Raw genomic sequence first — 23,589 nt, forward strand, 5'->3', positions numbered from 1 at the left:
GACCTAGCTTAGGTCCTCATGGGTCACATGGACTGAGGCATCTCCCAGCCTCCTCCTTCCCTCCTTCTGTATTCCTTACCTTCCTTTGGTTTTTACTATGTATCTCAGGTTGTCTTAGCCTCCCAAATGCTGGCATTACAGCTGTGAGACATCCTGCCTGGCAGAATTCATTGTAGTGTCTTAGAAATCCCCAGTTGTGCTGACTAGGTGTTTTTTGTTTGTTTTTTGTTTTTGTTTTTTTTGTCGACTTGACACAAGCAAGAGTCATCTGAGAGTAGGGAACCTCTATTGAGAAAATGCCTCCATTAGATCAGGCTGTAGGTAAGCCTGTAGAGCATCTTCTTAGTGATTAGTGGGAAGAACCCAGCCCATGGTGGGTGGTGCCATCCCTGGCTGGTGGTCCTGGGTTCTATAAGAAAGCAGACTGAGCAAGCCATAGGAAGCAAGCCAGTAAGCAGCTCCCCTCCACCGCCTCTGCACCAGCTCCAGCCCCCAGGTTCCTTCCTAGTTTGACTTCCTGTCCTGGCTTCCTTCATTGATGGACCACGATGTATTAAGTGTGAGCCATAGACCCTTTCCTCCCCAACTTGCTTTTGGTCAGCAGCAATAGTCACCCTGACTAAGACACCAAGCATCAGAAAGTTATTGGAAAATGTAATTGCTTTGGTGTCAATTTAGTCTTAATTTGCCCCCTGTGACAGATGACTAACTGGGAGATTCGAGAGACAAAACCTCGCTTCTTATGTACTCTTCTCCCCTTCCCCACTTCCTCCAAGCCTGGGACATTAGAACTCTCATTATTAGAATATTAAAATTCTCATTCTCCAGCTGTTTAGTTGTGCCATCTCACAGACAAGGTAGATGACCGAGGACAAGGATCGACAGACAGGGTCGGTCACCCGAGGCTCTCATTCCAAATAGGGTCAGATCCCTTACTTTTTGTGAGGGCAGCCAGGAAGAGCTCAGAACATAAAGGCTATTCTTAGACTCAGAACTTGGGAAAGTTGACAGAGTGTGTGTCAGATTCAGGCGGAGACTGCCAAACCATCGGAATGGGTGGAAAGGCAAAGAATGACCACCGGCTACCCTCGACACCAGCTGACTCTCAACTCAGAGTAGCGGCTCTGCATGACGTCACTCCACAGGCTCTCCAATCCCACGTGGGAGGAGCCGTTGCTACCACCTCTTTAAGTGGGACGCCACGCCCTGTTCTTTCTCGGACCAGTCAAATGCTGTCTTTTGGTTTCTTTCCTCCTTTTCCCGCCATCCAGCCCGCCCATCTTGACCCGCTGGTCCAATCACGGAGGTCCTGTCACCCCAAGCCCCCTGGCTTCCCAGGTCTACGCGGCCGGCGCGAACCAACCCCAGCGGGCAGGGGCGTGGCGTAGCTTGAGGTCCCCCCGGAGCACTATTTTGCAGCGGGGAGCTGGCCCAGACGCCAGTCAGTCGGGAGGGTGCTGCGAGAGGCCGGCCGCCCCATGGAGCGCCCCCCTGGAGAAGAGGGCGCTGGCTCCGCGCCCGAGGAGCAGCCCCCTGCCACCGACCCCACGGGGGGCCCGGGCTCCGGGGTCCCTCCTGCCGGCCCTGGGGCGGCGAGCGAGGCCCTGGCGGTGCTGACTTCCTTCGGGCGGCGCTTGTTGGTGCTGGTGCCCGTGTACCTGGCCGGGGCAGCGGGTCTCAGCGTGGGCTTCGTGCTGTTCGGCCTCGCCCTCTACCTGGGCTGGCGCCGGGTCCGCGATGGGAAGGAGCGGAGCCTGCGGGCGGCGAGGCAGCTGCTGGATGACGAGGAGCGGATCACGGCCAGAACGCTTTATATGAGCCACCGGGAATTACCTGCCTGGGTGAGTTGCCACTTCGGTCCTTGGTGCAGTAGAGCTCTTTCCTAGTCCTTCAGCCCGGGATCTCCCTCCTTGTGAAGCCAGCTCCCCGCTCGGGACAGCGGGGGGGACGGGACCCCCAGTCTTCACCTCGTCCGTCCCGTCCCGTTAGCGCTTGCTTGCTGGGACGCCCAGCTCTTGGACCGGACTTCACTCGCTCTCTCCGCCCACCCTTGCCGCAGAGCGGATGCTTCCACAGAATCGGGACTTACTTCTTCCTCGGTCTGCTCCGACTACGGCAGTGCATCTGAGCGGCCGCTCCCAGCCAAGCAAGCGTGGAGCGCTCGCGCCTCCTGACTGTGTTACTCGCGCCTTCGCCACGCTGCCTCTGGGGATCCCTCCCCACCCCACCCCATCCCACCCCATCCCCGTGATCGCTCAGAGGTTCCCTCGCCTCGGCTAGCTCTTTCAAGGCTTTTTATCCACTTAAGGACATAAGGGTGTCCCGTTTCCTGCCTTGCTCCTAGGTACCCGCTGAGACCCAACCCTGCGAGCATTGTCCAGCACCTGGAAATGACCCGCCGCAGTCGCCTTCCAGCCTCAAGCCAGCCGGGCTACGGGGCGGCCAAGGGGAGGGAGGGTGTTGCTGGGAAGAGAGAGGGTATTGCGGCTGGCCGCCTTTTGGTTTCTGCTGTAGTTCCCGCTGCGCTCTCTATTCGCACCCTGGGCGGCCCCACCCTTTTCCGGACTGTGGGCATCCTTCGCTTGCTTGCTCAACTGACCCAGGCCCTATTACTGTACCCTGTCTCCTGGGCTGAAACAGATGCCTCTCCCTGGCCTTGCTAAAGCTGAGCGGGCTACCAGCCCCTCCCTGGTACCCTGCTAGTTAGGTAGAGAGTGGCAGACACAGTCACGCTCACCATGCCCTGGAGAGAAAAAGGAAGGAATGGTTCTATCTACCCCAAGCAGCAACTGTTACTCCTACCCCTTATCATAGGAATTAATCCAATTAATCCTCTCTCTCCCCACTCCTTGCAGAGCACAGGTGTTCTTTCCCTTAAAAGGAGTCACCCAGGGAGAGAGAGGAGAGAGGAGAGAGAGAGAGAGAGAGAGAGAGAGAGAGAGAGAGAGAGAGAGAGAGTAGGTAGGAAGGGAAAGAGAGAGAGACCTCTGCGGAGGCTTGCGCAGGCACTAGCGCACCAGCGCACCAGGCCTAAGTAGCTCTTTCAGCCCCTCCCTAAGGTTATCAAAGGGTTGGTTTCTTCTTCACCTTCTTAGACAGAAGCCTACACCCAGTCCCAGGGGAGCAAAGAAGGCTGGACAAAGGAACCAGGACTTCTTCATCCCAGGATTCCTTAGAGCTCTGATTTGACAGGATCTCCTCCTGAAAGAATGTGCCCTTCTCTTTCAGACTCCTCCCCCTCCCCCTCCTTTGCCCCAGAAGCTGCCATTTCATATCTCTGAGCTGTCTGAAGCATCTGTATGTAGCCTACATCCCACCAGCCCTTACTAAAGGAGCCCGTGTGACCAAATTCTAAGGACAGACGTCTCCTGCCCCCAGGATTGTATGTTTAAATATGCATTAAAACCTTTTTCTTACTGGGTATGGTAGCATAAATCTTTAATCCCAGCACCCGGGAGGCAAAAGCAGGTGGATCTCTGTGAGTTCGAGGCCAGCCTGCTCTATACAGCAAATTCCAGGAAAGCCAGGGCTACATAATGAGACCCTGTCTACAAACAAAAGGAAACAACTTTGCACTTTCATTCATATATATATATGTCCATTGCATCAATGGACACAAAATAAAGAAGTTAAAAAAAATATAGCCCAGGCTAGGTTTGAACTAGGACCCTCTTGCCTCTACCTTCCAAGTGTTGGGAATATAGGTTTGTGTCCCTGTGCCCAGCCAAAACATTTTCTTAACAAACTCAGGTTTTGCTTTAAAAGGGAGAGGAAAAGAGAGGAAGGGAAGAAACCCCAGCACACCCAGCCAGAGGGACATGGCCCATCTCTGGTGCGCCCCCCCCCACTGGCCTCATAGGAAGCACAGACGTATGTATGTATGTATGTATGTTTGTCCCTGATTTTGCCATCCCCACTTCCAGGTCAGCTTCCCGGATGTGGAAAAGGCTGAATGGCTAAACAAGGTGAGGACTGTTTTGTTTTTGATTTTCACTGAGTGGGGTTTATTACTCTTTCCACACCTCGGTTCCAGCTTGAGCCTAGTCCCAAAAGCTGCCCGTGGGGATGACTCTATCTTCCTGCCCCAAAGGGGGCCCCAGACTCTTTTGGTCATCCCAGCTCAGCATCACTGCCCAGAAAACGGCTATGTGCTATCATGTCCAGAACTTGCCTTTAGACCAGTGCTTCTCAACCTTCCTCATGCTGTGATGACCCCCACAACCATAAGATCATTTTCTTTAAAGATTTATTTATTTATTATGTATACAACATTCTGCTTCCATGTATATCTGCGCACCAGATCTCATAAAGGATGGTTGAGAGCCACCATGTGGTTGCTGGGAATTGAACTCAGGACCTCTGGAAGAGCAGTCGGTGCTCTTAACCTCTGAGCCATCTCTCCAGCCCCCCATAAGATCATTTTTGTTGCTACTTCATAACTGTGATTTTGTTAGCTATGAATCATAATGTAAATATCTTTGTTTTCTGATGGTCTTAGGGGTTGAGAACCACTGCTTTAATGGGAAAGCAGACTCTTCTGATTTTTCTTTTCCTCCCAGATTCTGGCCCAGGTATGGCCCTTCCTTGGACAATATATGGAGAAGCTGCTGGCTGAAACGGTGGCGCCAGCTGTCCGGGGTGCTAACCCCCATCTGCAAACATTCACATTTACGAGAGTGGAGCTAGGTGAAAAGGTGTGTAGGGGGCGGGAGGATATAGATAAGGGTTTGGGGAGGCGCCCCAAGGGCTGGGATGTTCCCCTTTCCTCCTGCCTCTTTCTGAGATTGCCTCTCTCTTTAGCCAGCACGCATCATCGGAGTCAAGGTTCACCCTAGTCAGAGGAAAGACCAGATTCTATTGGACTTGAATGTCAGGTAGCTCACCACCCGCCTGGGTGGGTGGGTCCTGGTCACCCATGGCTGCTTTGTTCCCCCTCCTCTCCGATAAGCCTCGCACTAACCTAACCGTTATTCTTTCCCTCACTGCCTCCCAGCTATGTAGGCGACGTGCAGATTGATGTGGAAGTGAAGAAATATTTCTGCAAAGCAGGCGTCAAGGGCATGCAGGTGGGCGGATGTCAGGGGCCTCCTTACCGGGTCCACCCGAAGTTTCGTGGGCTGTGGGAAGAACAGTCAAGGTTGGGAAGTACGGGAGGTCATGGGGTCTCTTCTGGGGAAGACTTTTGTCTCCTTGCTCTTCTTGCTCTAGCTCCATGGCGTTCTGCGGGTGATTCTTGAGCCACTCATGGGGGACCTTCCTATCGTGGGGGCTGTGTCGATGTTCTTCATCAAACGCCCGGTAAGAGAGACCATCGGTGGGAGATGAGAAACAGGCTGCGGGGGGGAGGGGTGTGAAGAAGAAAGGTGGCGCAGAAGGTAGCTACAGGGATTGAGAAGACTGATAAAAAGCCAAAATGACTAAGGGGCGCCATGCATGCATACCACGCATGGGCACATCAGTCGGCTGAGTGCAACCTCACTCTCTGGGATCCATCCTGACTCGTCTGCCCTGTTCTTCCAGACACTTGACATCAACTGGACAGGGATGACCAATCTGCTGGATATCCCAGGACTTAGGTATTGAGGACCTTTGAGTATCCTTCCCAAATATCCCAGTTGGGGGCCGAGGGTTCAGAGATGCAAAGAAGTGAAACCCAAGCCTGTGCCCTCAAGACCTCACTGCAGTTGTGGAGATCAGACATAAACTCCAAGAAAGTTTCAGAATGGGATTTTTTTGTCTCCCGTGGAGGGATGTGTATACTTTGGTAGGGAATTAGAGATTCCTCAAGCCGGGGGTGGGGGTGGAGACACAGCGAGAAAGGTTGGGAATGGCAAGGGGGGGTTAGCGTCCAAAGAGGACTCTCAGAGTCTTCCACTCTGGTGAGATAGCTCAGTGGGCAAAGGCATTCGACGCCGAGTCTGATGGGTACTGCTTGGCTGTCGTCTGACATAGGAAACAAGTGTGACTAGGAGAAAGAGAAAGACTGCTTCCTAAACTAGGTGTGGTGGCACACACCTGTAATCCCAGCAGCTGGGAGTTGGCGGCAGGCAGAGTTCAGTGCCAGCATGGGCTATATAACAGATCCTAACCCAGCCAGGGATATGCAGTGGGATTTAAAAGGTTGAAATCTCTCTCTGCCTTAAGAAACACAGTGGGGGGCAGCTAGAACTTGAGCCCTTTTTCTTCCCTGCTCCCTTTCAGCTCTCTCTCTGACACCATGATCATGGATTCTATCGCTGCCTTCCTCGTGTTGCCCAACCGACTGCTGGTGCCCCTCGTACCTGACCTTCAAGATGTGGCCCAGTTGCGCTCCCCACTGCCCAGGGTATGATATCTGAGTAGACTGATCTCTCTCAAGACTCCTGTGCTGGGTTCTTAGTTTCTCACCAGCTGGTTACTAACTCCAGGGCATTATTCGGATTCACCTTCTGGCAGCCCGAGGGCTGAGTTCCAAAGACAAGTACGTTAAAGGCCTGATTGAGGGCAAATCAGACCCCTATGCGCTTGTCCGTGTGGGCACCCAGACATTCTGCAGTCGTGTCATCGACGAGGAGCTCAACCCTCACTGGGGAGAGACTTATGAGGTAGGAAGCTGAGGAGCAGGGGTGGCGGGTGGCGGGAGAAGCTGCTGATTGGACGGCCCTGACAGCTGCAGCCCATGAGACCTGTAGTCCACTGTGCTCTCCAGGTGATAGTGCACGAGGTCCCGGGACAGGAGATCGAGGTAGAGGTATTTGACAAAGATCCAGATAAAGATGATTTTCTGGGAAGGTAAGACTGCACATTTTAGATTCTAAAGTCCCAGTACGCCCCAGAGTCTGGAGGTAGTAGAGCATGTGCACACACACACACACACACACACACACACACACACACACACACACACACACACACACACACACACACGTCTCCCCTCCTCCCAACCTTAGTGTAAGATCCTCATGAGGCTAGAGAGATAGCTCAGCGGTTAAGCATATGTACTTAAGCATGAGTCCTCTTGCAGAGGACTCGAGTTTAATTGCTAGCACCCATGGGAGGTTACAACCTCCTATAACTCCAGCCCCAAGTCCTCTGGCTTCCCTAGACACCTTCACACAGACCACACACTGAAGTTTTACAAATAAATAAAAAGGGTTCTCTGGTTATTTCTGGAGGGCTACTGGCTTGCTATTAATTATCACTCCCCTTTTCTCTCCCCTGCCCTCTCTTTTCTCCCCCACCCCCTCCCCACTTTCCAGAATGAAGCTGGATGTGGGGAAGGTATTACAGGCTGGAGTCCTGGATGATGTAAGTTGGGAGAGAGGGATGTGGGAGGCACCTCACCCTGTGGGCGACTGATAGCTGCTGCCTTGGTGAAGAGTGGTTGGGTGGGTGTCTGATCCCTATTCACTTTCTTCTACTTCCTTCAGTGGTACCCTCTGCAAGGTGGGCAAGGCCAAGTTCATTTGAGGCTAGAATGGCTATCGCTTTTGCCAGATGCAGAAAAATTGGATCAGGTAAGCTGCTTAGGAAACAGGAGGCAGGCAGGGAGGTGACATTTGGGGGTCAGGATGATGAGGTCTGACCACTGTTCCCTCCTCCCAGGTCCTACAGTGGAATCGGGGCATCAGTTCACGACCGGAGCCACCATCAGCTGCCATCCTGGTTGTGTACTTGGATCGGGCCCAGGATCTTCCTGTGAGTTTGGCTTGTGGAGTGGTGAACAGAGCCTTGGGGAAAGGATGGCCACTCCTTCCTGGCTGAGCATGAGGGTGCCCCTGCCTGCAAAGGAGTAACGCAAAGGTTCTAAGGAGGAAGAGTGTGCTGGGCCTACATTCCTTCATCAAGCCCCAGACGTGCAGCATGCAAAGGATAATCTCTACATTCTGTCCCCCAATACAGCTGAAGAAGGGAAACAAGGAACCCAACCCCATGGTGCAACTGTCAGTTCAGGATGTGACACGGGAGAGCAAGGTAAGAACAGCACGGGCTCTTCTTCAGGATGCTTGCAATTGTAAGTACCAGCCCAAAGGAGAATGGTGCTGGGTACATGTCCTATGCCATCATCACTTCTCAGGCTACCTACAGCACCAACTGCCCAGTGTGGGAAGAAGCCTTCCGGTTTTTCCTGCAAGACCCTCGCAGCCAGGAGCTTGATGTGCAGGTGAGAGCCGCCTTATCCTGTCACCTCCATGTTTACTGGTATGGCTTGTTCCCTCAATGTTTTACTTTACTTTCGAGCACTCGTGTGTGTGTGTGTGTGTGTGTGTGTGTGTGTGTGTGTGTGTGTGTGTGTGTGTGTGTTCACGTGTGCATGTGCTCGAGTGTGATGCTGGGGATTAATTCAGGGCCTCATCTGCTCTAGGCATTAGGTTAGGGTTTTCTGTTTTATTTGGAGACAGGGTCTCTTGATATATCCTGCTTGTTACAGAGATCTTCTTGCCTCTTCCTCTCAAGTGTTGGGATTAAAGGCATGAGCAGCCACATTCAGTTTTTTTTTTTTTTTAAAGATTCATTTATTATGAATACAACATTCTGCCTCCATGTCTGCCTGCAGGCCAGAAGAGAGCACTAGATCTCATTAAAGATGGTTGTGAGCCACCATGTGGTTGCTGGGAATTGAACTCAGTGCTTTTAACCTCTGAGCCATCTTTCCAGCCCCCCAGTTTTGTTTTTTTGGCATTTACCTGCCTCTCTGCCTTAGTGCTTAAAGGTATATGCTACCACACCAGGCCTAGAATTCATTTTTATAATTGGTAACTCTGTACTTGAGATGAGTAACTTTTATGGTATGTAGATTGTGCCCCAATAAAACTAACATTTTAAAGGTCATAGGAAAAATCCTGAAACCCAGTATCATAGCTTCCTTGCTCACTGGTCAGTTTCATAGAGGAAACACGTACGTGCCGATTGTACCACCCTTGAAGATGCCCAGAGAAGACGTGGGGGTGGAGCAAGTAGGATTTGGAGACTGGGGGCTAGCGAAGCACTGGCTCAGTGGGTAAAGATATACAGCCTGGTGACTGCAGTTCAACCCCTAGAATATACATAGAGGTGAAGAGGGAGCCAACTCTCACAAAATTGTCCTCTGACCTGCACACATGTGCACGGGACACATCCCATCCGTGTAAGTCATGCACTCACACCCAGTGAACAGTGTTGTATTGTTTTTTCAAACATTTATAGAGTTTGTGAAGGAACAAAGATTTCAACTAAACCTAAAGGATGGATAAATAGGGTTGAAATAGGCAGGAGGGAGAGAATGAAAACTCCCTCAGGGGGACAGAATGAGCAAAGGTAGAAGGGATGGTGGTGCTGAAAAATGATAGCTCTGCGTGGAATGAAAGGTTTGTACCTCGGGTGAGTGGGGTGTAGGAGGACAGCTGGAGTCACACTATAGCTTCCTCAATCTGGCTTCGCCTCACTCCTTCTGTACCGGTAGGTGAAGGATGATTCCAGGGCCCTGACATTAGGGGCACTGACTCTCCCGCTGGCTCGCCTGTTGACTGCCTCTGAACTCACCCTGGATCAGTGGTTCCAGCTCAGCAGCTCGGGCCCAAACTCCAGGCTCTACATGAAACTGGTCATGCGGGTACGGTGATTGGGGGGGGGGCAGGTGCTGGGGGCATGGGAGGGAGGAGAGGCCTGTGGGTCCCTTGGTATTCAGAGCATGGGAGGGGAAGCATATTCAGATCAAAGGATCTAGCCTCTGTGGATGTGTCTGAGGCACATTAAAAAATGTTTGTTGATCTGACCTGAGGAAGGAATGAGAGGAGCCCAGTGGAGGCAAGGCAGCCTGCACGGTGATTTATCGGCCATCACACTGTTTTTTGCAGATCTTATACTTAGATTCATCTGAAATCTGCTTCCCCACTGTACCCGGTGCCCAAGACCTGGACGGTGACGGCCCCCAGACAGGCAGCAGTGTGGATGCCCCACCTCGGCCCTGTCACACAACTCCTAACAACCACTTTGGGACGGAGGTAAGTTGGTACCTGGAAACAATAAGGCCCTGTTTGCCCACACTGTGCCAAGCCTGCTCTAGGGCTGGTTCTGAGCTCTTGTCCATCTGTCCTTCCTGCAGAGTGTTCTTCGGATCCATGTACTAGAGGCTCAGGACCTGATTGCCAAAGACCGTTTCCTGGGGGGGTTGGTGAAGGGCAAATCAGACCCCTACGTCAAACTGAAGGTGGCAGGACGGAGTTTCCGGAGCCATGTTGTTCGGGAGGACCTCAATCCCCGCTGGAATGAGGTTTTTGAGGTCAGAACCGAGTAACTGGACTCCTGTCTGCCCCACAGGGGCTGCCAATCCTCCCTAGTCAGGTGGTAGGGGGTGGGCAGACATGACATATGGAGAGGAAAAGAAGTCCCTTTCATCTGCACTGTCTCCTCCCATTAGGTGATTGTCACATCGATTCCAGGCCAAGAGCTTGAGATTGAGGTCTTTGATAAGGACTTGGACAAGGATGACTTTCTGGGCAGGTAAGAGTCAAGAGTTCAGGGGGACAGGAAACGCTGGCCTGTATCACCCACCAGCCCCTTGTCTCCATTCTCCACAGGTATAAAGTGAGTCTCACCACAGTCCTCAACAGTGGCTTCCTTGATGAGGTGAGCATGAGGTGAGACCCATGCTGCCTCCTCCTCCTCACGCACCTGGTCTCATCCTCAAGACTTTTCCCTGCCTGTCTCCACAGTGGCTGACCCTGGAGGATGTTCCATCTGGCCGCCTGCACTTACGCCTGGAGCGTCTGACCCCTAGACCTACTGCTGCTGAGTTGGAAGAGGTGAGGACACGTGGGGACAGGATGGAGTGGGCTGAGCCCCCTGCCAGCTCCCACCCACGGCCCACTCTGTGTCTCAGGTGCTGCAGGTCAACAGCCTGATCCAGACCCAGAAGAGCTCAGAGCTGGCGGCAGCCCTGCTGTCTGTCTACTTGGAACGGGCAGAAGATCTGCCAGTAAGAGCAGCTCCCCATGCCTCCCAAGAGCAGTTCCCCATTCCTTTGCTTTGGCTTCATAGCCCCTCTTCAGGCTCCCTTGGGTTTGAGTGAGCCTTGGGGGTGGGGGCTATGAAGTGCAAATGGAGATGTGGTTATGCCTTTAATTTGTAAATCTGTGACCCATGCTGTCCCTCCAGCTCCGGAAAGGCACCAAGCCCCCCAGCCCATATGCTACTCTCAGCGTAGGAGAGACTTCCCATAAAACCAAGGTAGGCGCAGATGCTTTGTAACGGGATCCTTCACTGCTAAGAATGAGTGATCACCACTGACCATAACCCCTCTTCTCCAACAGACTGTTTCCCAAACGTCAGCCCCCATCTGGGAGGAGAGTGCCTCATTTCTCATCAGGAAGCCACATGCTGAGAGCCTGGAGCTTCAGGTACTCAACTCACTGCAGACTCCAACCACAGCTATTATAATCCCGGCACTCGGGAGGCAGAGGCATTCCGATCTCTGTGAGTTCGAGGGCAGCCTGGTCTATAAGAGCGAGTGCCAGGATAGGCTCCAAAGCCACAGAGAAACCCTGTCTTGAAACAAACAAACAAAACAAAACAAAATTTTAAAAAAATTATGAGCTGGACAGTGGTGGCCCACACCTTTAATCCCAGCACTCAGGAGGTAGAGTCAGGTGGATCTCTGAGTTCGAGGCCAGCCTGGTCTCCAGAGTGAGTTCTAGGACAGCCATGGCTACACAGAGGGAAAAAAAAAAAAAAAAAAAACAGTAGTGAGACAAAAAATAGAAGGTGTGTGTCATGTCAGCTCTTCTGTAAAGTTAGTAAGAGGGCAGGGAGATGTCAGCATGCATGAAACACAAGCTGGAAAGCCTAACGACCTGAGTTTGTTCTTTGGGACCTACTCCTAAAAGTGGTCTTCTGACAGCTACACTCAGAATCATGACAGTCATGCACTTATAACACTTAATAACATTCAAGTTTAAAAAGTCAGGAAATACTAAGAGATACAGGTGTATATACTAGTTAGAATTATAGAACAAAGCAAATGTTTTAAAATTTTATTTTAAAGGGTGGGTACCACCATGCCTGGCAATTTACTTTTAGTTTTTTTCATTCTTTTTCCCTCTCTGCTGGTACTACTGGTAAACCTGAGAAGGCTTATGAAGTAGAGACTACTTTAAGAAAGGAAAAGCTAGGCTGGGTGGTGGCTCCCGCCTTTTATCCCAGCACCGGGTGTGTATGGGGGTGTGGGAAGTGGGGGTGGGGTGGAGGTGGGGGACCGCAGAGGCAGGCAGATCTCTGTGAGTTCCAAGCCAGTCTGCTCTACAAAGTGAGTTTCAGGACAGCCAGGACTGTTACAGAGAGAAAAGCTAGGCGTGATGGCACACACCTGTAATCCCAGCACTGGGGAGGCAGCCTGGATGAGGCATATTCTCAGAAAGGGGTTTGTAGGGGGCGGGGGTAGGGGGCTAGCAGCTGTAACATTTATTCTGTTCCTCCAAAAGGTGACTCTCTCATCAAAACCACCCAAGTGTTTGGATCATAAATGCTGAGCTTCCATCATTTATCAGTGCATTTACCTCACAGGTTCGGGGTGAAGGGACTGGTACCCTGGGCTCCATATCCCTGCCTCTCTCTGAGCTCCTCCAGGCAGAGCGACTCTGTTTAGACAGATGGTTTGCACTCAGCAGTGGTCAGGGCCAGGTGCTGATGAGAGCGCAGCTAGGGGTAAGTGCTGGGGGGGGCAGGGGAGGGGCAGGAGGGGCTCAGGGCAGGGGGCTCAGGGCAGGGGCAGGAGGGCTCAGGGCCAGGGGAGCTAAGGGAGGGCAGGAGGGCTCAGGGCCAGGGGGGCTCAGGGCAGGGGCAGGAGGGCTCAGGGCAAGGGGGCTCAGGGCAGGGGCAGGAGGGCTCAGGGCAGGGGCAGGGGGACTCAGGGCAGGAGGGCTCAGCGTGGATCAATACCCAAAGGGTGGGAGCAGGGGTGTCCTTCTAGTGAGGAAACTGCCCAGCTCACCGCTCTCCTGTCTCCAGATCCTGGTGTCCCAGCACTCAGGAGTGGAAGCCCACAGCCACAGCTATAGCCACAGCTCTTCTTCACTCAATGAGGAACCCGAGGCCTCAGGGATACCCAGCCACGCCACTTCCCCAGTGCTGGAGGTCAGGCATCGCCTACCACATGGTGACAGGTAAGGGGACTGGGATGGAGATGGTATGCAGGCAAGAATATGAAGTTTGACTCCTAGACGCTATGCTGTCTGTCTGTCTTTCCACAGCCCCTCTGAGGCTCCTGTTGGGCCTCTGGGCCAGGTGAAACTGACAGTGTGGTACCACAGTGATGAACAAAAGCTGGTTAGCATCATCCACAGCTGCCGGTGAGACCCTGCCCACCTGTCCTCCTCTGCAGTCCCCACGTCCTTTGCAACCAGTGCTTCAGTGACCACATCCTTTTGTCACAGGGCCCTTCGACAAAATGGCCGTGATCTCCCAGATCCCTATGTGTCACTGCTGCTACTACCAGACAAGAATCGAGGCACCAAGAGGAAGACCTCACAGAAGAAGAGGACTCTCAACCCCGAGTTCAATGAACGGTCAGTGAATGGGTGATTTATTTTTTCTTCGAGACAGGGTTTCTCTATGGCTTTGGAGGCTGTCCTGGAACTAGCTCTTGTAGAACAGGCTGGTCTCAAACTCACAGAGATCCTCCTGGCTCTGCCTCCTGAGTGCTGGGATTAATGGCGTGTGCGAGAATGGGGGATATTAATGGGTGATATTTACATGGAGGGGTGAGGCTTTGGCTGGGCCCTGAGTTCTAATGTCTAGTGCCTTCACAGGTTTGAGTGGGAGCTGCCCCTGGATGGGTCTCTCAGGAGAAAGCTAGATGTTTCAGTGAAGTCAAACTCTTCTTTCATGTCACGAGAGCGTGAGCTTCTGGGAAAGGTAAGAGGGTGAGGAGGCAGCAAAAATTAAAGCTGCTAGAACCACAGCGTCCCATTAAGGAGACAGCCAGGGTGCCAGCTGGGACATGGTCCTATCCTCTTGCGGTGGTTCATGATCATGTGACAATGGGGTATGGTCTTTGGAAATGTCAAAATAACATCTTGCCCCCTGCCATCCTCCAACCCAGGTACAGCTGGATCTTGCGGAGATAGACCTCTCCCAGGGTGCAGCCCAGTGGTGAGTGTCTACAGAGCAGCGGGTGGGACTGGGTGGGTACAGTGGAGAAACCCAGTCACAGAAGAGGAAAGATGTAGTGAAAGCTGAGAACCATTCGCCCCCTCAGCGCAGAAGCCCTGGGCCATGCCTTTCACTTAGGAGAGATGACAACTGTTCCTGGTGGCTGGTGGCTGTAGTTCCAGCCTATGAGGAGCTGGAGAGTTGAGAGTCCATACAAGTTCCAGCCAGCCTGGGACAGACAGAATGAGACTGACAGAACAAAACAGATGCAAGAGTCTTAACTCTCCTGAGCTCTGTCCTTGTTTCCTAGGTATGACCTGATGGATGACAAAGATAAGGGCAGTTCCTAGGAGCTGGGGACAGCCCGACATTGCTCTGTCTTCTTGCCTTGCCTCTTGCCTCAGTGTGATGAGCCCACAGCTAGGGCTCCAGGGCTGAGCCTGAACCCTTTTGCCTTCTGGGCCCAAATCGGGGTCTTTGCCTGACCAAAGAGAATCATATGTAACCTTTACTGCACGGCCTTTCCCCTTGGGCTCCTGGGGCAGGGACCTAAGCTGGCTACTTCCTCTTCTGCCTGCACCTCACTCTCCCTTCCCGACTCCTCAGGGCCTCATGCACCTGTGCCTGGCCACTGGTAGCACCAGCAGTGGCACCAAATCATGCCAAATACAGCTTTTGGAAAGCTCTTTTTTACATAATAAAAAATATACAGAAAAACAATGCTTCATGAACTTGCATGTCATCCTTGCACAGTGCCATGCTAAGAGCTAAGTTAGTCTGTGCTGCTGAGTTGAGCCTAAGGTTTCCTGTGACTGCCAGGAGCCACCAGGGAGAACAAACACAGGTGTGAAGGTAGGCAGGCTCCGCTCGCCTCTTGGACTGCATGTAGAAAATGTACGGCTTCACCCACACCGTACTCAGTCTACTCTTGGAAAATATACGCGCTATGACGGCTACATCAGTCTGATTCACTGTGCCTCAACTGGGAACACTGAGGTCTGCCTCCAGGCCATTAGAAATTGGCCTGGAAGGGCTGGAGAGATGGCTCAGAGGTTAAGAGTACTGGCTAGTCTTCCAAAGGTCCTGAGTTCAATTCCCAGCAACCACATGGTGGCTCACAACCATCTGTAATGAAATCTGGTGCCCTCTTCTGGCTTGCAGGCACACATGCAGACAGAACACTTTTCTTTAAGAAAAGAAAAAAGAGGCTGGGTGTTGGTGGCACATGCCTTTAATCCCAGCTCTTGGGAGGCAGAGGCAGGCAGATCACTGTGAGTTGGAGGCCAGCCTGGTTTACAAAAGCTAGTTCCAGGACAGCTTCCAAAGCCACAGAGAAATCCTGTCTCAAAACAACAACAACAACAACAACAAAAAAAAAACCAAAAAACAACAACAAAACAAACAAAAAGATCCATTCACTTAGTAGTTAAAGCCTATGAAACTGCAGTAACCAAGGGAATTGGCCCACTGAGCTGGAAAGGGCTCATGTGTGAAGTATCGGAAGGGCAGACTGGAGCTTATCTACTGACCACTGCCGTCTGCCATCCAGAAATCTGCAAGTCCCACCACAGCACCAGGTTCATAAAGTCAAGGATAGCAGCCATATCCAAAGAGGCTTCAGGGCCACCTGAGTCCTGAGAAATATTTCACGTCTGGATCTACTCACCTTGCAAGAGTTATCTTTTCATTTGCTGAAACGGTCTCCTGTACCCCAGGCTGCCAAGGAAGGCTCCAACTTCACGTCTTCCTTCTAAGTGCCGGGATCACAGGTGTGCACTACCACAACTGGCCTGTTTGTCTTAATAAAAAACAAAGCAACAACAGAGTCACATGTTAGCCCAGGCTGGCCTCAAACTCATGGTAGCCCTGCTGCAGCATCCTCCTGGAGAGCTAGAGTTACAAGCATGACCTCTGAGCCATCTCTCTGAGCCATCTCTCCAGCCCAATAATAAATAAATCTTAAGCCGGGTGTTGGTGGTGCACGCCTTTAATCTCAGCACTTGGGAGGCAGAGGCAGGCGAATCTCTGTGAGTTTGAGGCCAGCCTGGTCTACAGAGCGAGTGCCAGGATAGGCTCCAAAGCTACACAGAGAAACCCTGTCTCGAAAAACAAAACAAAACAACAAGAACAACAAAAAGAAGTCTCACTTTGTGGCCCTGGCTGGCCTGGAATTCACAGAGATCTGCCTTAGGGGCAGGAGATCTCTGAGGAGCTCCAGGCCAGCCAAGGCTGTATAGGGGGACCTTGTCTCAAAAACCCAATTTCAAATGAAAGTATTTGAGTTAACTGGACCCCAAGGAAACATCTCCCTTCCGTCATAGCATCTGTTTCAGATCTTTACCATGTTTAGATTCATCTCCTCCCCTTCCTCCTTAGCAAGTCAAATCCCCTCACCGACTTCAGGGTGAAAATGTAAACGGTATGCATGGAAATGCTCCCATCCCTCAGGTCTCTTGTGTCCCTGGACACTAACTGTAGTGTGATATCAGCTCTTGACTTTCTCCAGGTATCCATTCATTCTACAAATATTTCAGGACTGCAATGGACCAGGGGACCTGGTTCTTCTTGATTGTGGACGGTAACTGTGTATGCATGTTCGAGCATGCGTGTGCATGGTGGAAGAGTGCATAAGAGACCAAGGGAATAGCCAGAAATAGGTGGCCCACGCCTTAATCCCAGCACTCGGGAGGCAGAGGCAGGCAGATCTCTGTGAGTTCAAGGCCAGCCTGGTCTACAGAGTGAGTGCCAGGATAGGCTCCAAAGCTATACAGAGAAACCCTGTCTCCAAAAACAAAAACAAACAAACAAAAAGACCAAGGGAACAACCTGAGCAACCAAGATGGTTATCTTAAAGATCTGCAGGCTACTGGGCGTGGCTGGACAGCAATGCAGACAGTACAGGAACTAAATGTTTGAAGCTGAGGCTGTGTTCCCTTTGTGGGCTGGGCCGGCATGCCTGGCAAGAGCTCAGTTGCCACTTAATCTTTATCAAAACACATGAACCCTGGTAAAAGCCTGTGACCCCAGCACTCAGGAGGCTAAGGCAGAAGGACTGTCACAGTTTAAAGACAGAGTGGGCTAATAAGAGAGTTCTAGGACAGCCTTGAATATAGGGTAAGATCCTGTATCAAAAAACAAACAAACAACAACCACTGGCAAAAGGCCTGGTGTGGGGGCAAACGCTGTAACCTCAGTACTTGGGAGGTGAAGGCAGGAGGGTCAGGAGTTCATGGCCATCCTCAGATACACAACCAGTTCCAGGCCAGCCCCGTCTCACAACGAAACAAAAATAAAACACATAGATTACAAATATGGAAGGGTTTCAAAAGGAGAGATGACATAAGACATACATTTCGAGGTGGGTGGGCAAATGGCTCATCTGTTAAAGCCACCTGCCACCAACTGCAAACAACTGAGTTTGACCCCCCCAGAGCCCACACAGTAGGAACCAATTCTCACAAGCTGTCCTCTGACCTTAGCAACCCCCCACCTCCACAAAAACAAAAAGCTTTAGTCCCAGCACTCAGGAGGCAGAGGCAGAGGGATCTCTGTAAGTTTGAGGCCACAACCAAGACTATAAAGAAAGACCCTGTCTCAAAAAAAAGGAAAAAAAAAGATAGTGCATTTTAAAATTATCATTGTTTAGCTGGGCATTGGGGGCGCACACCTTTAATCCCAGCACTCGGGAGGCAGAGGCAGGAGGATCTCTGTGAGTTCGAGACCAGCCTGGTCTACGGAGCGAGTTCCAGGACCACCTCCATAACTACTGGGAAACCTTGTCTAGAAAAACAAAAAGCACAAAGCAAACAAACAAAAAATTATCATTATTTATTAACGCCTAGATTACCCTTGTGTTTGGTAGCTTGTTCTCTGTGCTTTCCAGCAGGCTGAAAAAAAAAAAAAAACAAAAAGAAAAAAAAAGGAAAAAAACCTTTTTTGGAAAAAAAACAAAAAGATTTCTAGGCCCTAGCAGACCTGGAGGAGCAATCTACAAGTCTGCTGGCATACAAAGTTCCCAGGAGATTTAAAAGAACGGCTAAGTCTATGACTTCTGCCTTAGAAAAGGAAACTGGTTTTACTTATTAAAACCAACTTTTCTATTTATATCTTTCATCTCATACAAGTCTATAAAAATAACCTAAGAAGGGCTTCGTAAACTAAGTATGGTAAGACCTCCTCACTTGTCCTTTTGATTGTGGGTTATCTACAGTGTCACGATTTTGACTGCTGTGACAATATACCATGAGCAACATCGAGTCGGAAAGGGAAGGGTTTATTTTGCTTACACTTCCAGGTAACAGTCTATGCCTGAGGGCAGTCAGGACAGGGACTCAAGCAGGGCAGGACCTGGAGGCAGGAGCTGATGCAGAGGCCAGGAAGGGTGCTGCTTTACTGGCTTGTTCTGCTTGCTTTCTCAAGGCACCCAGGACCTCTTCCCAGGGATGGCAACACCCTCAATGGGCTGGGCCCTCCAGCATCAATCACTAAATAAGAAAATGTAGCCACGTGGTGGTGGCGTACACCTTTAATCAGAACACTAGTAGGCAAAGGCAGGCCAATCTCTGTGTGTAAAAAAGCCAGCCTAGTCTACAGAGCTAGTTCTAGGACAGCTAGGGCTACACAGAGAAACTCTGTCTCTAAAAACAAACAAAAAAAGAAAGAGAGAGAGAGAGAGAGAGAGAGAGAGAGAGAGAGAGAGAGAGAGAGGGAGGGAGAGAGAGAGAAAGATGAGAAAAGAAGGAAGAAGGAAGAAGGAAGAAGGAAGAAGAAGAAGAAGAAGAAGAAGAAGAAGAAGAAGAAGAAGAAGAAGAAGAAGAAGAAGAAAAGAAAGAAAATGCCTTTGCCAATTTCCTGGAGGCAGTTTCTCAATTGAGGTTCCCATCTCCCAAGTGACTCTAGCTTGTGTCAGGGTGACATATGACCACCATGGATCACTGACCCCTTGTCAATTTGACATATAAACACATCATTAATAAGCCATAACCTTTCCCTTTCTGTTTATTTCCAAGATCACATATTAATATCAAAATCACAATATAAAACATTCCAAAACTTAAAAGTACCACTAACTTTAAAAATTCAAACAATAGGGCTGTCAAGAAGACTCAGGAGAACAATGGATGAGCCAGGCACACGACTTTAATCCCAGCACTTGGGAGACAAAAGCAGGCAGATCTCAGTGAGTTCGAGGCCAGCCTGGTCTACAGAGCAAGTTCCAGGGCAGGCTTCCAAAGCTATGGAGAAACCCTGTCTCAAAAAACAAACAAAAAATTAAAACAACAACAAGAAAGAACAATGGATGATCTTCCAGAGGACCTGGGTTCAATTCCCAGCACCTACATGACAGCTCAGAATTGTTTGTAGCTCCAGTTCAAGGGTATCTGGCACCCTCTTGCAGACATATATGCAGGCAAATCATCAATGCACATACAAATAAATTTTTAAAAACCTCAGTGAAAGTCCAAAGTCTATTTAAAATATTCAAAAATTGATCAACTATGGGCTCCTGTAAGATAAAAAATAATGCCTTTAATCCCAGCATTCAGGAGGCCAATCTCTGAGTTGGAGGCCACTCTGGTCTGCAGAGCAAGTTCTAGGATAGCCAAGGCAACACAAAGAAACTCTGTCTCAAAACAAAACAAAAAGTTACTTTCTTACTTCAAGAGGAAGAACCAGCTTACAATTACAATCAGAACAAAGCAAAACCAAATTCCAACAGTATATAAATAACTGGGCATTCAATGTCTGTGATTCACTCCTGATCTGGGCTCTTCCAAAGAGCCTGCCTGGGTCTCCTCTCTGGCTCCACTCTCTGCAGCACACACACAGCTTGTCTTCTAGGCTAGGCTATCTCCACACCATAGCTGTTGCTGTTCTTCGGGGTCATCCTCTAGTACTGGCATCTCTGAAACACTGGGGTCTTCTACTGCACCTGGGCTGCACTTTCACCAATAGCCTCTCCTGGGCTCTCTTCAGGGACCCCAGGCCTGCCATGGTGTCAAGCCTCAGCTGCTCTTGTATGACCTCTTCATGCCTTCAAAACATAGCTAACTGGGTGACTTTTTTTTTTTTTTTTTTAATTCAAGACAGGGTTTCTCTGTAGGTTTGGAAGCTGTCCTGCAACTCTCTTTGAAGACCAGGCTGGCCTGGAACTCACAGAGATCCGACTGCCTCTGCCTCTTGAGTGTTGGATTTAAAGGCATGCGCCACCACTGCCCAGCTAATTGGGTGACTCCTACACTACTGAGTTCAGCTAACAGCATGAGGTTCAACCTTGACTGCCTCTGAAACATAGTTTTTGTGTTGTAACTCTGAGGGAACACTTTCCAGGAGTGTTCGCCTCAATGAATCACAGCTGATTCTTTGGCCCCCGCTGACCAGATAGCCGATTCTTCATGCAAAAGGCCCACAGTCTTTGCTTCCCTCTAAAACTTCACAAGCCAGCCTCTGTGTTCTGCACCACTCCTGATAATTTGTGTCTTTTGAGATCCCACAGAACAGCCCACTTATAGGGTTTGATGAAATGCTGAAGAGTCCAGACTCAAGAACAAAGAGTGTTTAATATTCCAGCATGAGCTAGGCAGTGTTGGCACACCCCTTTAAACCCAGCACTTGGGAGGCAGAGGAAAGCAGATCTCTGAGAGTTCAAGATCAGCCTGGTACAAACAAACACACACACACACACACACACACACACACACACACACACCAGAAACCCTGTCTTGAAAACCCCCCCAAAAAATTATATATATATATATATATATAATATATATATATAGATAATAAAGAGAAGTCATGCTGGACAACATATCTAGTTAAGAGACAGACAGGCTGGGTTTCAAGAGACCTTGCCTTAAAACAATTTTTTTTTTTTTTTTTTTTTTTTTTTTTTTTTTGGTGATGGAGACTGACCCTAGAACCTGAACCATTGCAGACAATTGCTGTCCTGTCAAGCTCTAACTGCAGCCCCTTTTACGGCTGTTTTTGGAGAGGTAGTCTTGCTATATAACCCAGGCTGTTCTCTAACGTTTGTTCTTCCGCCATCTCCAGACCTGGGGTTACACATAGGCACCACCACACCTGCTTTCTTGAGTTCTCTTTCTGGTTTAAGACTAGGTCTTCATGTGACCCAGACTGGACTAAAACTATATAGTTGCAGCTATCTCTGAGCCTCGAACTCTCCTGGCTCCACCTCTTGAGTGGTAGGATAGTTGGTGTGTGCCACCTGTCTACTTTATCTGATTCTGGACTTTGTGAATGCTAGGGAGACACAAGGGAACTATGTTCCCAGTCCAACATAACCACTCTCCTTAACTCCCAAAATCCCCTGTACTCTACCACAGAGCTAAATTCTCAGTTTCTCGATTCGATTTTTTTTAAGATTTTATTTATTATGTTTACAACATTCTGCTTCCGTGTATATCTGCACACCAGAAGAGGGGACCAGATCTCAAAATGGATGGTTGTGAGCCACCATGTGGTTGCTGGGAATTGAACTCAGGACCTCTAGAAGAGCAGGCGGTGCTCTTATCCTCTGAGCCATCTCTCCAGCCCCATTCTTGACATGTTTGTAGCACTTATATTCCATTCTGTCTCATAAATGTTAACATGTTGCCGGGCGGTGGTGGCGCACGCCTTTAATCCCAGCACTCGGGAGACAGAGGCTGGTAGATCTCTGTTAGTTAGAGACCAGCCTGGTCTACAAGAGCTAGTTCCAGGACAGTCACCAAAGCCACAGAGAAACCCTGTCTCAAAAAAAACAAAAACAAAACAAAACAAAACAGTTAACATGTCTAACTATATGGCAGGAGAAATGGCTCCATGGTTAAGAGCACTGGATCAGGGTTCCGGTTCCGTTCGGTTCCCAATACCCACCCACACAGCAGTGTGCAACTTTCTGAAACTACAGTTCCAAGGGATCCAATGAGGTCTGTGACCTCCTAAGGCATTGGGCATACACATGGTACACACTTACATGCAGGCAAAACATTCACTCATAAAAATATAACCTTGGGTACATGGTGGCACATGCCTTCAATCCCATTTCTTGGGAATGAAAGGAATCAGGCATTTCCTTTCTTTTTCCCTCTCTCTTTCCTGTGGTTCCCCTGGGGCAGATAGAACTTTTCCTGTCTTCCTCTTCTCTTCTGTCCTCTGTTTCTGTGTCTCTTTGCCTCTTTTCTCTTTCCTTCTCCCACCCCCTTCCCTTTCTAACAAAACTAAGCTCTGTCCGCCCCGACATGTTTGTCCCTCTGCCTTGGTCACCCTCGACTGCCATGGAATCCACTCAGGTCCCCCTGGTGCTTTATCATAACTGGGAGGGAGACAGGTGGATCTCTGTGGTGTGAGTTCTAGGCCGGCCTGGTCTAAACAGTGAGTTCCAGGACAGTCAGGGCTATGTAGTGACCCTGTCTCAATAAATAAGAAACAAATAAATCCATAAACCTTAAAAACTTTAACATGCCTAATTATGAGTTATTTTACAGGAGGGCCGAGTGAGAGAAAATGCTTGTCTGAGCCCATATTCTTTATCACCTCCACAGAAAGTGACCCCAGAGAAGTCACACTCCCTTTATCAGTCCCCAGTCTCAGGAGGAGAGAGAGCCTCCAGGAATATTGTTTCCTATATCATGTTATTTCTTTCCTTTCTGTTTTGTGGGACTGGATCTCCTGTAGCACAGGCTGGCTTCAACTTCCTATGGCCAATGACATCTGATTCTTCCTGCCTGCACCTCCTGAGTGCCGGGACCCCAGAGCTTTGTGCTTGGTGAGCAAACACTATACCAAGTGAGCTACACCCCAGCACCGGTACAGACCTTTTTACTCTTCGGGAGCTTTCTCCAGCCAGGAAGAGTGCGTTTCTGGCCACAAAGTTGGCTCGTGCCTCATTGTTCCTACGGTACCACCGGGAGTTCTCTACGCTGGGCTATTTCTGGTCCGCTTGCTTTCACAAGCTTGAGGCACCCCGCCAGAGAGCATTTACTCGGCTGGCTCGGGACGGTGGTCCTGTTCCCTCTCGGCACTCAGGCCTTTGGTAAACGCCAGGGAGAGAGGGCGAACGTCCCGGCTGGGCAGTGGTGTCTGAGAAGGGAAGGGCTGTGCAGCCCTGCGCTGCATTTCAGGGCATCTCTGAACCCCGGGGGGCACCGCAGGGCAAACCCACGCATGGCTCAAATTGTCTGGGACAGGGGACCAGGCTTAAGTGCAAATCTTAACATCTACTTCGGGAACCAGCTTCCTAAGATCAAATGTAAAAATGACAGAAGAAAAAAAGATTCAAAACTTTGCAAGTTACTGCTCCAGGCCACACGATCCCGCGGGCTTGCTTCTCCGCAGCTAACTGCTTGCTGCAGGAAGCGAAAGCGATCGGATCGCAGCTGCAGCCACGCCCCGAGCCCTGCGGGCGTCCCTGGTCCGCAGCCGTGGGGTCATGGGTGGAGAAGAGCAAGCCCTTTCCGTTCCGGAACCCGCGAACACTGCCGA

At 50.3% G+C, this 23,589-nt stretch overlaps 1 protein-coding gene and 1 long non-coding RNA gene across 2 annotated transcripts; one reads left to right on the forward strand and one right to left on the reverse strand.

Annotated features, from left to right (window-relative positions):
• The first annotated feature begins 1,426 nt into the window (after nucleotides 1-1,426).
• Nucleotides 1,427-14,828, forward strand: Esyt1 (extended synaptotagmin 1). The gene is made up of 31 exons (XM_027392710.2): nucleotides 1,427-1,841; nucleotides 3,924-3,965; nucleotides 4,560-4,694; nucleotides 4,801-4,874; nucleotides 4,994-5,066; nucleotides 5,209-5,298; nucleotides 5,521-5,576; nucleotides 6,202-6,325; nucleotides 6,408-6,584; nucleotides 6,689-6,771; nucleotides 7,239-7,287; nucleotides 7,410-7,496; nucleotides 7,585-7,677; nucleotides 7,882-7,953; nucleotides 8,057-8,143; nucleotides 9,422-9,571; nucleotides 9,816-9,962; nucleotides 10,064-10,240; nucleotides 10,379-10,461; nucleotides 10,539-10,587; nucleotides 10,674-10,763; nucleotides 10,841-10,936; nucleotides 11,116-11,187; nucleotides 11,271-11,357; nucleotides 12,520-12,660; nucleotides 12,964-13,118; nucleotides 13,206-13,304; nucleotides 13,389-13,520; nucleotides 13,764-13,869; nucleotides 14,057-14,106; nucleotides 14,417-14,828. Exons 1-31 carry the CDS (start codon nucleotides 1,479-1,481, stop codon nucleotides 14,454-14,456), a joined length of 3,279 nt encoding a protein of 1,092 aa, XP_027248511.1. The 5' UTR covers nucleotides 1,427-1,478; the 3' UTR covers nucleotides 14,457-14,828.
• LOC107979708 lies at nucleotides 7,632-23,539 on the reverse strand. The gene is made up of 3 exons (XR_004771674.1): nucleotides 22,923-23,539; nucleotides 15,773-15,904; nucleotides 7,632-7,761 (listed from the first exon to the last, which is right to left on the reverse strand). It is a non-coding gene; the product is annotated as an uncharacterized LOC107979708 (long non-coding RNA).
• Nucleotides 23,540-23,589: the final 50 nt, after the last annotated feature.

This window comes from Cricetulus griseus (genome assembly GCF_003668045.3).
Source record: "Cricetulus griseus strain 17A/GY chromosome 1 unlocalized genomic scaffold, alternate assembly CriGri-PICRH-1.0 chr1_0, whole genome shotgun sequence".
In the NCBI taxonomy this organism is placed as follows: Eukaryota; Metazoa; Chordata; class Mammalia; order Rodentia; family Cricetidae; genus Cricetulus; species Cricetulus griseus.